The 16,665-nt window shown below is 41.2% G+C and overlaps 1 protein-coding gene across 3 annotated transcripts in view; it reads left to right on the top strand.

Moving 5' to 3' along the window:
* COL18A1 (collagen type XVIII alpha 1 chain) overlaps positions 1-16,665 on the top strand; it is a 247,584-nt gene that overhangs the window by 175,714 nt on the left and 55,205 nt on the right. For all 3 annotated transcript variants that reach the window (XM_073633725.1, XM_073633723.1, XM_073633724.1), the window contains 6 exons: positions 5,610-5,693; positions 7,348-7,395; positions 9,838-9,967; positions 12,336-12,466; positions 16,276-16,302; positions 16,405-16,596. In XM_073633725.1, coding sequence (XP_073489826.1) covers positions 5,610-5,693; positions 7,348-7,395; positions 9,838-9,967; positions 12,336-12,466; positions 16,276-16,302; positions 16,405-16,596 — 612 coding nt within the window. The remainder of the gene's footprint in view (positions 1-5,609; positions 5,694-7,347; positions 7,396-9,837; positions 9,968-12,335; positions 12,467-16,275; positions 16,303-16,404; positions 16,597-16,665) is intronic.

The following is a 16,665-nucleotide window of genomic DNA, read 5'->3' as shown; positions in this document are numbered from 1 at the left end:
TTATTGAATAATTTTTATTATCATTATATTATTATTTGGTATAATAGTTATTTATTATATTATAATTTATGATTTCGGTTTTCAAATTTTATCATACCCGAGATGTCTGCTAGACTCTGGTTTGGACAGATTTAAGTGAATTATTCCTAAGAATTACAGGCCTACAATATAAAACACCAAATTTCCATGCAAAATAATTGTATAGCTTTCAGCACCTAAAATCTGAAATAATCATACCGCCAGGGAGGTTAAAGGAGAATTATCCAAAAAAGATTAGTTAAATCCACAAGTGCTTTTTTTACCACTACTATTCCTTTATACTGGCTTTTGACATTTACAAATGCAGCAATCTAGAAAGAAATTGGATGAAAGGTTTAGCACTGGGAAACATTTTTTTAAAGATAAAATGTGCATTTTATATACAAATATACAGATCAGACCAAAATGAGGGACAAATGAGGACAGAGGGACATTTTTCCAAATCAGGGACAGTCCCTCGAAATCAGGGACAGTTGGGAGCTATGCATTAGGTCTAAAATCAAATCAGTATGTCCTAATTAAAGGTACCCATAGGCATTATGTCATACTTGCCTGATTCCGTCAGTTTTCAGTAGGATGGAATGATGGTTGTTCTTTTATGGCGATGCTTAGACATTAGCACACATGTCAACAATTAGCAAGGTGGGTGGATTTTCTTAAAGTACAACTACATTTTCCTGTACGACAGTCTTAACAGGTACCACATCCAGGAAGTTTGTGATGAAAGTAGTAATAACTGTAAGCGCATATACAGGTGAATGCATACAATACTGGGGGTATATTAGATTAGCCAGGCATTAAGTCCAAGGCCATAGTAGTGGCAGTCCAGGGGTTAATTAAGTCTCTGACCGTTCAGGATATGAGAAGCTGGCTGGTGGGTGGTTGGTCTAAAGAGGCGCCTGCTGTCCTCAGAGAGCTGGCTCTGTGGTATTGCAAGAGGTAGTGGAGAAAGGAAGCACCACCTGAGTGCAGTATTAGTATGAAAGTTTTACTGACACATTAAAAAATAACACTTACAAGAAGGACATGATAAAAAGGCTCATCTGTGAGTAGCAATCACGCACAGATTGCTACTCACAGATGAGCCTTTTTATCATGTCCTTCTTGTAAGTGTTATTTTTTAATGTGTCAGTAAAACTTTCATACTAATACTGCACTCAGGTGGCACTTCCTTTCTCCACCCCCTCTTGCAGGAACTTTGTGATGTACAAGCCTCAAAAAGTAAACAAAATAAAAATATTTCCTTTACCTTCTCTGACTGAGCCCAATCCTTCATTTGCATCTCACATGCTCCCCTCCCAGACACTGCGGCTCACGTTGGGAGGGGTCCAGCAACAAAGACAGTGCTGTCAATCCAGGAAGCAGTGGGCAGGACTAGGTGTGGTCAGGTGCTGATTGACAAGCTACAGGCTTATGGGTCAGCAGAGACAATGCTGATAGCCACGCCCCCTGTATCCCATAGTATTGTGAGTGGCAACTCTGCCTGGAATTCAGGAGCAGTGCAGCATTGTTGCCACACTATCACAGGAAGTTGTATTAGGTGGAGCTCACTGGCAGGGTCAGCAGATATTTGTAGGAATTTGCAGGGGGACTAAGAGAAAACTGTAAGCTACCTTTATAATTAAATGCAGCACTTCATTGTATTTAATGGTAGGCCATAGTTCTACTTTAATCAGGTCTTTTGGGGTCAAAAGACTATTGTTTCTCTTATATAACAAAACAAAAAAATATTACAGCTGTATGAGAAGCCTTTGATGGAAACGGCCATTCCCTAACTCATGGGCTATGTAATAGTTCCAGGGCAGTGACTTCAGTCTGAGCGAAGCTCAATAGATTCATCCATTGTCTAGTATTTACAATGCAGCAAAAGGTTTAGGTAATGCTGCCTCCCTTTCCCTTTAAAGGAAACCTGCAATGGCTTCATACACCCTGTTGTTAGAGCCCAATCCGGGAAAGATCAGACTTTTCTGTAGTGTTGGAGCTTACCACTACCTGCTACCCCCCCCCCCCCCCCCATCCACATTACTGCTGGCCAATCACTATAATGGGCTGGCCTCATTGGCCAAAAGCAGTTTGCAGGAACCAGAAAGGGATGGGCAAGCTTTGCAACTCTCATAATTGCCAGGGATTTGGATGTAAAGACAATATACTGTATTGACAGATCATTTTTAAAGAAAAAGTACAGCCACAAAATATCTTTTTTCATTTTAGATAGAACAGGGAAGGGTTAAAATTGGAGTTTTACTGCTGCCTCTGTCAGTCCTGCGAAGTTTCCTCATCACTTGCTGTCCCCCTTACAAGAAAACACAGGATGTCACAAAAACAGAAAAGGGGACGCAGACAGCAGTAAAAACCTGGCAAAGTTTCTAACCCTTCCCCACTACACAAAAACAGTTTTGGGTAGATTGGAATTGGACATTATTCACAATGAATACCTGTAATTTCCATGTAAATAATTGCTTTAGATCATACATCACTTTTAGTATGACAGTGCATTCAGCGGTACAAAAATGAACACACACTCCATTTATTTGCTGTACTGACTTGGATTTCCTCAGCAGTTACCAGGCAAAATATGAACTCAACACTGCCCTCTTGTGTCCATCAAATGAATTACCACGCATATTTTCCAAATTGCTTTTCTGCGTGAATTATTAATTATGTGGGTCACACGTATCAAAAACAAATACTGAAAAGTAGTCATCTTGTAGTCAAATATTTTCAGATAGGCAAGTTAATACTAGAATTAAGACATACAGGACAGGGGAAGGTGTGACTGCTGTGGGTTAGTAGATATCATGATATTGGCACGTCAGTTCAGGTCATCTCTTCCATGTTTTGGAATTTAGAGGAGTGCTTTTTATGTTCATAGATAACTTTTTAGCAGTAGTAGAGCTTTGTACCACATTAGCTATTAATTATTGCCAAAATTTTGGAATTTAAGTGATACACATTATTGACTTACTCAGTGTAGAACTTTAGTCATTTTTCATATTTCCTTCTATTAAATCTTCTCTCCTTGTTGTTTTAACTTTGGATAGTAACATTTTTTTTTTTCTATTAGTAAATACCTTATACAGCCCACTTTCTGTTTCTTGCCTAGGCTTATAACATCGTGCACAGCTCTCTCTCTCACTCTCTTGAGAGTTTGTCAGGAAAGAGGGGGGATGAGTCATAAGAGGGCCAATGAGAGCTGCAGAGCTGGAGGTGTGCCTCTGTGTGTCTGTGTAAATCCAGGAAATGAACAGGCAGCAGCTTCAGCTGCCCACAGTTAAAATGGATGCAGCCACTCAGTGGAGGGAGATTTCTGCAGCATGTTTGGCAAGTACAGAATCACAGTAGTTATAAAATAATATGCAAAGTGGTTGGAGGGAAGCTTCAGAATGGCAAAGATGTTTTTTATTACAAATGATGTGAGCAGACTGCAGTTCCTCTTTAAAGATGTAAGGTTTCAGAACTCATTGGGTTCTTTCCTCATGCATTAATAACATGAAATAGCCAATAAAGAGTATCAACTAAATTCCAAAGATCCAGATCAACTTTTTTTTTAAGGGATAGTAGAGTTAAAGTGTGCAATCCATATTTCCTTGCTTTAAAGGTGTCCTTTTATTCAGCATATAGTGGCTTTGTTTTTCTTTTTTTAGCTGTAAATAAGATTTCCTGTAAGAAGCTAAGCATGTAAATGTCTAGCAGCAAATCTTCCCCTGTATGGGGTATTCAGTACTTGTCACAACCATACCCTTGACGACTTTGGGATCCTCATATAAGTTTTTATTTGAAAACAAAACTTCCTGAAAATAGAGATTTAGTGGAAATATGCTTCTAATGCCCCGTACACACGGTCGGACTTTGTTCGGACATTCCGACAACAAAATCCTAGGATTTTTTCAGACGGATGTTGGCTCAGACTTGTCTTGCATACACACGGTCACACAAAGTTGTCGGAAAATCCGATCCTTCTAAACGCGGTGACGTAAAACACGTACATTGGGACTATAAACGGGGCAATAGCTTTCATCTCTTTATTTATTCTGAGCATGCGTGGCACTTTCTCCGTCGGATTTGTGTACACACGATCGGAATTTCCGACAACGGATTTTGTTGTCGGAAAATTTTATCTCCTGCTCTCCAACTTTGTGTGTCGGAAAATCCAATGGAAAAAGTCCGATGGAGCCCACACACGGTCGGAATTTCCGACAACACGATCCGATCGGACATTTTCCATCGGAAAATCCGACCGTGTGTACGGGGCATAACAGTTTTTAACTGTTTCCCAGTTTCGATCTGGCAAATGATCAAAATTGGGGCAAAATTCAGTCAAAAATGACTTTTATTTGACATTGCATTTGCTTTGATCCATCTGTAGATTGTTGATCAGGTACTAGATTGCTGTGGGTAAAATGGTTCTAAAATAAAAAATACCTTAATGCAATCTCTGTATAAGGTAAAAAATGCTACTCCAATCGTCCTAACCCCTGCCCCTAATCACTTACCTGACTTCTCTCACTGATCCAGTGCTGTCCCAGCTGCAACAACGCTCCCCTCTCTTCATAGTCTCACAGAACTAAGAGCAATGGCTACCATGGGCTCCAGCTGCTGTCCGTCAAACTCCTGTGAGAAGGGAGCTGGGGCGTGGCTTACTGGTGCTGTGTGTGTCTATGGATGCACATAGTCCAGCTTGAAAGCATGCCCGCATGGTGCCTCCTTAGCACACGGCTTGCTGAAGAAGCACTTGGAGGAGCTGACAGTAACAGCAGGGGACTCCAGAGGAGGAGGTAATGAGTGCGCTATGCAATATGACTGTACAGAGCAGGTAAGTATATGTGTGTATGTATATATATATATATATGTATATTTATTTTTTTTATTTTTATTTATTGCAGGTACTTATATAGCGTCAATTTACGCAGCGCTCTACATATACATTGTACATTCACATCAGTCCCTACCCTCAAGGAGCTTACAATCTAAGGTCCCTAACTCACATTCATACATACTAGGGACAATTTAGACAGGATGTGATTAACCTACCAGCATGTCTTTGGAGTGTGGGAGGAATCCCACACAGGCACAGGGAGAACATACAAACTCCAGGCAGATGGTGTTGTGGTCGGGATTCAGACCAGCGACCCTTTTTGCTGCTACAGTAGGTGAGAGTGCTACCCACTACACCACTGTGCTGCCCCCAGAAAAAAAAAATATATATATATATTTGTTTTAAAGCAGAAAATCCTGTAAATGTTGACAGAAACCTTATATAACAGCCTAATGTGTGGTCAGTATTGGTGCCTCAGGGAGGGAACTCATCTCAACATGTACAAAGAGGATAGTTTGTTTCCAATATTCCTCTATGTCTGTTCAGCTTTTGGTGTTTAGAAATTTATAACAGTTTTTTATATATCTATAAATGGTCGAAAAGCCAATTCAGACCTGAATAGTTTGTAACAATTACCCTCACTGATAGGTTAATATCAGACATAACTTTTATTCTGTACATTTATTTTAAATCCGTCTCAGTATGTTCTATGGAAAGATAATTGTATGTAATATTTGATATATTTCTCTTTCAGGGTGTGATTGCAGAAATAAAAATTAAGAATGACCCTAGAGCCGCAGAGCTTCAATGTGAAGAGGAAGGAGACGATTCTGATGGGGTAAGTTTCCCATTGGATGGGTGATCACAGATTTCACCCCAGTGTTACTCAGCGTGGCTTAAAACCTTTACAGCCTGTTACTGAATGTGCCATTATAATGGAAATGTATTCCAACCCAAATATTCATTCACAGACACGTTACATGAGATCACTGCTATTACAGCCCAATGACAAGTCAATGCTTCAACTTTAGTGCTCTCTACAGAATTTTTACAAATGACTTGTTCACATTTGAAATCTCTCTTAGTAAAATCTGTTATACAATATCAGAGGGAAAAAAAAAAACATAAAAAGAAAATGCAATGGACAGCACAGAAAAAGTAAAATAATATGAAAGAAATAAACCAAACCAATAACTACTCCAAACCACTGGGAAGAGTCATGTTCTTTCACTGGCACCAAACCATTATCTGCAGCAGCTCCGAGGGCCACACAGTGAGTGCCAAGGGTGCCGCATTTTGCCCTCAGGCCACAGGTTGGGCACCAGGGGGTTAGAACCTCTGCCCATGTTTTACTGTTTTCTTTGTCCCCCTATTTGTTATTTGTCTTACTTTAAAACCACTTACCGACCGGCTCATGTAGATATATGTCGGCAGTTTGAAGATGGATATCTCGGCAACAGCAGCAGCTGCTGCCACAACCGAGGTATCCATCTTTAGAGCCAGCGGTTGTGTTTACATTAATGGTGGTCTCTGCGGTGGATCTGCCGCAAGATCACCGTTATCGGCAGTGGGAGAGGTGCCACCCCCCTCCCACCGCTCTCCCGTGCCCTCTGACGCTTACCGGAGCCATCGGTAGCGGCGGAGGCGATTGGGACCTTTCTGTGTCTGTGTATGGAAACGAGTGAGGGGAAGATGGCCCCCACCCATCTCCATACCATAGGAGGGCGGAAGCAACATCAAAACGTCACTTCCATCTATACCTCTTAAAGGCACATTTTTCTGTTGTCATTTTTTCAAATGACATTTTTTTTTTTGCATTTTAGTCCAAATATGAGATCTGAGGACTTTTTGACCCCAGATCTCATATTTAAGAGGACCTGTCATGCTTTTTCTTCCAACATTTCTTCCAAAAAAAAAAGTGCGCTTGTAAGACCGCTGCACAAATACGGTGTGAAAAAAATTATTGCAATGACTGCCATTTTATTCTCTAGGGTGTTAGGAAAAAAAACAATATATAATGTTTGGGGGTTCTAAGTAATTTTCTAGCAAAAAAAACTGTTTTAAACATGTAAACACCTAAATTCCAAAACGAGGCTGGTCCTTAAGTGGTTAAAGGTAACATTAGAGGTTAGGTTAGGTATTAGGGTTTGGGTGAGAGCACAAGTAAATGTTAGGGGTCACATTAAAGATCGGTTAGAGGTTAGGGACATAGTACACGCAATTATCTCACATAAAGAATCTTGAAATATACAGTATGTGATAAATGGAAGTGAATGTGCACAATGCTGCCATCTGGTGGTGTTTGATGCAAGTAAATGTCACAGGATGTTCTTTATACATTTGTACTGTATGTATAAAGAATATCCAGTGATATCACCACCTAAAGGCAGCTTGATGCTGCTGCACCAAAAAGCTGTTATACTGAACCTTTAGAAGCTGAATGTCTTTCTTTTTGTAATTTTATATATATACATATATTTTTATTGCTACAGTCATCTGGAGACTTTGGAAGTGGCCTTCCAGAAGAGGACGTGGTTGAGGTAAGGCACAGATTGGGCCTCTAACAAATTGATGGGTAACAGGGCTACAGTAGAGAATCGGGATTAGTGATTTTTTTGTATAACACCAAAATATTTTGTAGGATTTTACAGATTACATTAATCATATGAGAAACACATAGGAAAATGTCCAAAAGGGAATTGATACGAAGATAAAGCCTACTTTGTGTTGCATCTGTTCAATAATCAGATAATGTAAAGTGTATTTCTTTGTTATAGAAATATTGGAGTCACCAATGTGGAACAAGCATGGTGGATAAGATATCACACTTTACTGGTTTCATACATGCTCCAGGTCAGCAGGTAGTGAACCTGGTATCAAGGTGACAGCAGCTCCATATATTACACTTAGTCACCCTGGCTCTGGAGGAAACTTGCCAGTAAAAGGATGGCTATAGGAAGTACTTACCTACTGCTATGGCATTGCTCCTTCACTGGATGAAATGCTGCAGAATCTCCTTTGCCAATAACGGAGCGGTAAAGAATTGACACCATAGCATCAGGTAACTGCTGATCCTGTCACTAGTTAACTACCACCAGTGACAGGATCACTAGTGTGACATTGGTCTTAAAGTGTTACTAAACCCAGGACTCTGCATTCACTATATCTTGTCTCCCTCAGTACATATAACATGAAATTCAATCATTTAAGTAAATATAAACGGCTAAATACCTTTTCTCATCAGCAGTATATAGCAGTCTTGTGACTTCTATCAGTGTCTGGTTAAAGCTTGTAGGAGTTTTAATTCTCCTCTGACTGTCCTATGAGGCTGTAGGACCCCTGAGCCTCTGTCTGGACAGTGCTGATTGGCCCTGTGCTGATCACATGCACTCTCCCAGAAACAAAAAAAAACTCTTTAGCAATACACACCAAACTGAGCATGTGCAGAGTGACTCCAAAGGCTCTGTCTTATCAGGAGATGGATTTGGGACAGTGGACGAAGGGGGGGGGGGGGATCAGGGGAAGACAGGTTCAAACAGCTTTCTTACACAGTGAGTATAACGAGCATGCTTTACTGCATATACAGATGGATTTTACTGTTGTGGGTTTAGTAACACTTTAATGTTACAACTTAAAGAGGAGTTACAGTAAAAAAAAAAAAATTAAAAGTCAGCAGCTACAAATACTGCAGTTGCTGACTTTTAAATTGGACACTTACCTGTCCCAGGGTCCAGCGATGTGGGGGATCGAAGTCCTGCTCGTCTCCCCCTCCGTTCAGCGGCGCCGGCATTGCAACTGTGGGCGCCGGGCTGTGGCTTCGCAGCCTGGCACCCACTGCGCATGCGCGAGCCGCACCGCGCGCCGTGATTGGCCGCTCAGTCACATGGGACCTGTAATGGGTCCCAGATGATTGACAGGAGGGAGGGAGCAGAGCCGAGCCCTTCCTGTGCCGAGGGGGAAGTGATGTCACCAGCCCAGGCACTGGAAGAGGCAGACTACGAGGAACCCCCTAGCAACAGGCATTTTTAAGATTTTTCATGTAGTTTTTTTTTTTTTGGGTGGAACCCCACTTTAACTCTAAATTCTCTTTGAAAAAGTATTATAGATTTAAATGATAGCACCAAACCTCTGAGTTTTCACTGCAGTGGATGAGTGACAAGTTCACTTTATAGAATTCACTATAATCAATCTTACAAGTATGTGTGTTCTCAAGGGCCAGTGCCAGGCAGATCTATGATTAATATAACCAGTGTGTTCATGGATTGCAGAACTTAGAGAAACCTGGAACAATGCACCTGCTGGGAATTGAACCCAGGACTGCATTTATTCTATAGGTGTCTTGCTGCCTCACGCTGGTTTTTTCACTGTTAGGGGAAGCCATTGCTTCCTTTTTATTTGTTAGTGCCACTCTTGCATCACAACTAGACTATTACGGTATATAATGGTGAATCCCCAGGGGATAGCACATGTCATTTTTTTTGTTTTATCTTATATGCTATAAAGTTCCATATCCTGTATTGTAGTACAGTGTATTGTAGTGTTTTCTTCTCTCAGCTTGATTTTTTATTGTATTCCTGGTTTCACAATGGGTCACCTAACATGAATATGTTTGTTGTTGGTGCATATAGGTGACATAAATCATTCACCTATATATTTAGCCCTACACCCCCAGTTCCTATATATCTCAGTTGGGCCACCCATCTCATGGATGGGCCAATAAGGAGCCCTGGGGGTATGCAATGCTTTCTTATTCATTGTCTACATTTGCATTTTAAGATCCCCCTAGTTTAGTGGCTCCTGCAGCACACTAGGGGACTCTGGGGTGTCTGTACTCACATTCTTCACAGTTTGCATGGGCTAGATTAAGAATAGGTGCATGTTAATAAAATTTTAAGGTGATCAAACTTACTCTGGAGTAAGGGAACTGTAACAAATTCATTTGTCTCATCATGTTTAATAATGGCTTCTATTCTATTAATCAGGTGACTCGTGCTCCACAAGTAATAGCGCTGGCTCCTATCACAGTTCCCCCCATACAGAGACCATCTATAGAAAATGAGCGTCAGATCATAAAGAAGGTTAAAGAGACTGTACAAAGAGTTGAAGCTTCAGGTATAGAAAAGAATACATTGCCTTGTACAAAATCACGTTCTAATGCCCTGTACACACGGTCGGATTTTCCGACGGAAAAAGTGCAATCGGATTATGTTGCCGGAAATTCCGTTCGTGTGTAGGCTCCATCAGACTTTTTCCGTCGGAATTTCCGACACACAAAGTTTGAGAGCAGGATATAAAATTTTCTGACAACAAAATCCGATCGTTTAAATTCCAGTTGTGTGTACACAAATCCGACGCACAAAGTGCCACGCATGCTCAGAATAAATTAAGAGACGAAAGCTATTGGCCACTGCCCCGTTTATAGTCCCGACGTACGTGTTTTACGTCACCGCGTTCAGAACGATCGGATTTTCTGACAACTTTGTGCGACCGTGTGTATGCAAGACAAGTTTGAGCCAACATCCGTCGGAAAAAATCTGATGGATTTTGTTGTCGGAATGTCCGATCAATGTCCGACCGTGTGTACGGAGCATAAGAGTGCTGTTTTTACAATAATTACATTTTTTGTTGCAGATTTGTTTATATTAAAGTTGTGCTTATTTTTCTGCTTCAGATGCACCTTTCTATATTAACAAAGCAAAGTTTATGTAGCAGCCAACTGGAAAGCCATGGAGAAGTTTTCCTGGTATCTGTAATAAGAGGGGTGCCATTCAGTTGAAATTCAACTTCACAGTGAAGGGGACACCTGCTGGCCAACTGGTGTCATGACCATTGTGTTTAATGGAAGCAAGGCTGGACTAGAGAGGCCATAGATATATTGTCTCAAAGAGGAGAGAGTTTGGGACTTTGAATGAGGTGTGTGCTTAACAGTCTATGCAGTGAACATATCCTGAGTATGAATACATTGACCCATAAACAAAGGTAAATGCACACAATCTTTATTGCATCGACTGTCGGGCACACACCTTATTCAAAGTCCCAAACTCTCTCCTATTTGCTACTTAACAGGGATGGAGGCACTTGTTTATTTGGACCTCAGAGTCCCAAACATTTTCTATATCATAGATTTATTGTCTTTGCTTCAAAGCCACATCCCATCAGCAGTGCCGGGACAAGGTCATCTAGAGCCCAGGGCGAACATGCCGAAATGCGCCCCCAAAAGATGCATGAGAATTATGTGCCAGCAAAAATCCCCCCCCCCCCCCAAAAAAGAAACTGGCAACTAATATGCATGTTTACCCCCTAAGCAAAAATGACCCCTCTTCCCAGTACAAATCTGCCCTCCTGCTAAAATCCCCCCTCCCAAAATAACAAATATTTGTTCCTATACCCCAAATCCCCCCAGCACAAGTGCCCCCCCCCCCCAAAAAAAAAAAATCACCCCTCCTAGCATAAATCCTTTACCACTAAAATTTCCCCTCCAATTACACATCCTCTCACCCTACTCCAAATCCCCCCCCCCCCCCCAATCCCCAAATTTCCCCTCCTAGCCCGATTCCTCACACCATATCACCTCTTGTAGCACAAAAACCTCAATCTCCCCTCCTAGAACAAATCCACTTCTTCCATCCCAACACAGATCCCCCTAAATCTCCACTCCTAGCACACTCCCTCAAATTTCCCCATCTAGAACAATTCTTACCCCCTGCCACCCCCCAAATTCCCCCTTCCAACACAAATCCCCTTCTCTCCAATCTCCTCATGGCCCCCACCCACCTCACATGATACCTCAGTGCCCAGGGCAGCCGCCTCTTCTGCCCACCCCTTGTCCCGGCCCTGCCCATCAGTTACATTAAGTAGTTCAGGCTTTCTTGGCTTCCTTCACAAGTAACTGAATAAATCATTGTAACCTAATGTTTACTACAGAAATGACTATACAGGAGGGACTGTCATACCAATCATGTCAAATCAATACTGCTCATGTTTTTTTTTTTTGTTTTATTTAACGGATGCTCCATAACACTGTTGTATTTTATGTCACAGTGTATGTGGCCTTGTAAATCACATCATGATCTTGAGTTCCAAATAGGAACACTTCCTTCTGTATTAGAAACAAAAATGTAAATAAAGTTGGAATTATAAAAAAAATACTGCTATTTATGTTATACAATATTTTATTATACTGGAGCAAATAGCAGTTATTATCAGATTTATAAAAGGCTACAAACTATTTTTTGTGGCTATCCTATAACCAACATACAGATCTGGGACTTTTGAGTCAGAATTTCTAGTCTGTATACTTGTTCTGGGCCAGTGACTTGGAAAGTACCGAAGCCACTGAACCTGTTTGATAGCCAAGCAATGGGCATTTTTAGAAGGAAAGGTCTGTTTTAGCTGACTATATACTTCCTCAATCCAGGTTTTTTTTAAGATCAGAGGAAGTGGGCACAGCCCGATATCATTGTAGAACCTTTCGTTACAGGCCAACCTGGACAGAAAGGAGAAAAAGGAGACACAGGCGATCGTGGTCCGAAGGGTGAAGTAGGACCAGTTGGGCCTAAAGGAGATACTGGTGACAGTACAAGTGCGGGCATTGGTCCTAAAGGTGATAAGGTGAGTTCAATTCAACTACGCCTGAAATGGATTATTTAGGTTTAAATGCTTATTGTCCTATAACTGCCAGGAACTGTGTGTGTGTTAGGAGTGTGTTAGATATCGCCATCACAATGTCTATTTCCACCTGACCACCACAGACATTTCAAAGCCATATAATAGTGACAAATTCCTTTCCCTGATTCTTTTTCATATTTGTAGAGCAAAGAAATATCATAGCTCAGGTGTAAAAGATAAAAGGAATTATGTCAGTTCCAATTGTAAAAAAAAAACAGATTACTGCAGCTCTGTATTCATTACTATATATATATATATATATCTATAGATATAGATATATCTATATCTATAGATATAAATATATCTATAGATATATCTATATCTATATCTATAGATATATATATATATATATATATATATATATATATATATATATATATATATATATACATATAGTATCTCACAAAAGTGAGTACACCCCTCACATTTTTATAAATATTTTATTATATCTTTTCATGTGACAACACTGAAGAAATTACACTTTGTAAAGTAGTGAGTGTACAGCTTGTATAACAGTGTAAATTTGCTGTCCCCTCAAAATAACACAGCCATCAATGTCTAAACTGCTGTCAACAAAAGTGAGTATACCCCTTAGTGAAAATGTCCAAATTGGGCCCAGTTATCCATTTTCCCTCCCCGGTGTCTCGTTAGTGTTTCAAGGTCTCAGGTGTGAATCGGGAGCAGGGGTGTTAAATTTGGTGTTATCGCTCTCATACTGGTCACTGGAAGTTCAACATGGCACCTCATGGCAAAGAACTCTCTGAGGATCTTAAAAATAGATTTGTTGCTCTACATAAAGATGGCCTAGACTATAAGAAGTTTGCCAAGACCCTGAAACTGAGCTGCAGCATTGTGGCCAAGACCATACAGTGGTTTAACAGGACAGGTTCCACTCAGAACAGGCCTCACCATGGTTGACCAAAGCAGTTGAATGCACGTGCTCATCGTCATATCCAGAGGTTGTCTTTGGGAAATAGACGTATGAGTGCTGTCAGTATTGCTGCAGAGGTTGAAGGGGTGGGAGGTCAGCCTGTCAGTGCTCAGACCATAACCCGCACACTGCTTCAAATTGGTCTGCATGGCTGTCATCCCAGAAGGAAGCCTCTTGTAAAGATGATGCACAAGAAAGCCCGCAAACAGTTTGCTGAAGACAAGCAGACTAAGGACATGGATTACTGGAACCATGTCCTGTGGTCTGATGAGACCAAGATAAACTTATTTCGTTCAGATGGTGTCAAGTGTGTGTGGCGGCAACCAGGTGAGGAATACAAAGACAAGTGTGTCTTGCCTACAGTCAAGCATGGTGGTGGGAGTGTCATGGTCTGGGGCTGCATGAGTGCTGCCGGCACTGGGGAGCTACAGTTCATTGAGGGAACCATGAATACTAACATGTACTGTGACATACTGAAGCAGAGCATGATCCCCTCGATTCGGAGACTGGGCCGCAAGGCAGTATTCCAACATAACGACCCCAAACACACCTCCAAGACAACCACTGCCTTGCTAAAGAAGCCGAGGGTAAAGGTGATGGACTGGCCAAGCATGTCTCCAGACCTAAACCCTATTGAGCATCTGTGGGGGATCCTTAAATGGAAGGTGGAGGAACGCAAGGTCTCTAACATCCACCAGCTCTGTGATGTCATCATGGAGGAGTGGAAGAGAACTCCAGTGGCAACCTGTGAAGCTCTGGTGAACTCCATACCCAAGAGAGTTAAGGCAGTACTGGAAAATAATGGTGGCCACACAAAATAGTGACACTTTGGGCCCAATTGTGACATTTTCACTTAGGGGTGTACTGTCTTTTGTTGCCAGTGGTTTAGACATTATTGGCTGTGGGTTGAGTTATTTTGAGAGGACAGCAAATTTACACGGTTATACAAGCTGTACACTCACTTCTTTACATTGTAGCAAAGTGTCATTTCTTCAGTGTTGTCACATGAAAAGATATAATAAAATATTTACAAAAATTTGAGGGGTGTGCTCATTTTTGTGAGATACTGTGTGTATATATATATATATATCTGTTAGTTCAGCTTGAAACCATTATTGCCCACTCAAAACCAATATATTGAACTGCAGTGTAGCAAGATTTGTCTAGTAAAATCTGCCAGTATTTACAGTCTGGGGTGTTCCTCCATTAGAGCCATTTAAGCTATTCCTTTCATAAACTCAAGTTAAAGTGATTGTAAATGTGTAAATAAATAAAAAAAAAACATGTCATACTTACCTACTCTATGCAGTGGTTTTGCACAGGGCAGCCCTGATCCCCCTCTTCTCGTGTCCTTCGCCAGCACTCCTGGCTCCTCCCTCCACAGAGTGCCCCCATAACACTCATGCATGTTCGCTCCCAAGCCAGCTCTGTGTGTTCATGGACATAGGCTCTGCCCCCCGCTGTCCCAGGAGAGAGCCTGGATGAGATCGGACTCAGGTAAGTATAGGGGGGGCGCTGCATACTAAAAGTTTTTTACCTTAATGCTGAAAAGACATTAACGTAAAAAAAACGTAGACTATAGAGCCACTTTAATATTGTGTCACAGATAACATCATACTTACATTTATCTTTAATAACTTTAAAACTGAGATTCTACTCTGATTAGGGGAACATCTTCTCATGGGATTAGCCTGACAAGTGTGCCATCCATGACAACTTTTAATTCAGTATTCTGATTGCTTATACAATTCATAAATGGTCCTGTTGATGCATAAATGCTCAATAACCCACGACAAGAACGATCGCTGTAAAGCCTGGTTCTGTGACAATCTACAACTACAACAGTGTGATGGTCTGCAGTCAGACTAAAGGGCACGTGGCATGATATAAAGATAATCTACTTTAAATACTCATTCTAATATGTTAAAAAAGAAGATAAAGTGGAACTTTGGGCAAATAAAAAAAAACGACCCTCCAGTTTGGTTAGACGTTCATTCAAAAATCAAAAAACATTCATTAAATGTTGCTGGTATAACAAAATTAGCTATTATTATTATATTACAGGAATTATATAGCGGCAACAGTTTGTGCAGAACTTTAGAATATAAAGCAAGACAGTACAGATACAAGAGGGCCCTCTATACAGTGTGGCAGGTTTAAATCACAAGGCTGGCTAAAGAGAATTTCAGATCTTTTGGCTGGTAAACTCTACACACGTAGGAAACCACACACTGGCATAGTCAATCGTTAAATGATGAATACGATTCTGGCTTCAGCTCAGTCCCTTCCCGTTGACCTTATCCTTTGACGCGTTTCACCCAATAGGACTTATTTGGTCAGTTGAACATATTCATGTGTGGAACGGGACATGCTCCTGCAGAGGACTGGCACCTGGAGCAGCGGAGGCTTACTAGTGGTACTGTTTAGCATTACTATTACTACACATGTAGGAAGCCACACACTGGCAAAGTCAATCGTTAAACGATGAATAGGATTCTGGCTTCGGCTCGGTTCCCTCCCGTTGACCCCATCCTTTGACGCGTTTCACCCGATATGGACTTATTTGGTCAGTTGAACATATTCATGTGTGGAACAGGACATCCTCCTTGAGATGACTGGGACCTGGAGCAGTGGAGGCTTACCAGCAGTACTGTTTAGCATTACTATTACTACACATGTACAGTAGGTGTTTCAGTTGTGTATTTAACTGTTGTAGTTTTTAACACCTTTACATAAACTGTCTTTATAACTTTTGGACTGTTTCATCATTCCATTTGTTTGACATTGTTAATACCTGTGCTTTTAATTTCTATTAACTTAGGGCCAGAAAGGAGAGCTTGGAGTCAAAGTGAGTAACAGCTGTATACATATTGTTGGATATGCTTGTGATTTAAATTTTGTAGATTGGCTATCTACTCCACATGTAATACCTATCAATTTGTCTCTTTAGGGTGATGCTGGGTTTGGATATCCTGGTCCTAAAGGACAGAAAGGAGAACATGGAGTAAGTGGACCACCAGGACCACCTGGACCAGCTGGGCCTTCTGTTGTCCAGAAAGCAGATGGCTCAACTGTGCAGCAGATTACTGGACCACGGGGCCCCCCAGGTCCTGAAGGGCCCCCAGGAAAAGAAGGAGAGCCTGTAAGTATAAGGTGCAATGAACTGGCATTGAATTGGCCTTAGATGATATGAGTGGTAAGACATTTTTGG

Source organism: Aquarana catesbeiana, linkage group LG06, assembly GCF_042186555.1.
Source record: "Aquarana catesbeiana isolate 2022-GZ linkage group LG06, ASM4218655v1, whole genome shotgun sequence".
Lineage (NCBI taxonomy): Eukaryota > Metazoa > Chordata > Amphibia > Anura > Ranidae > Aquarana > Aquarana catesbeiana.
This window is presented reverse-complemented; position numbering and strand designations above follow the sequence as displayed.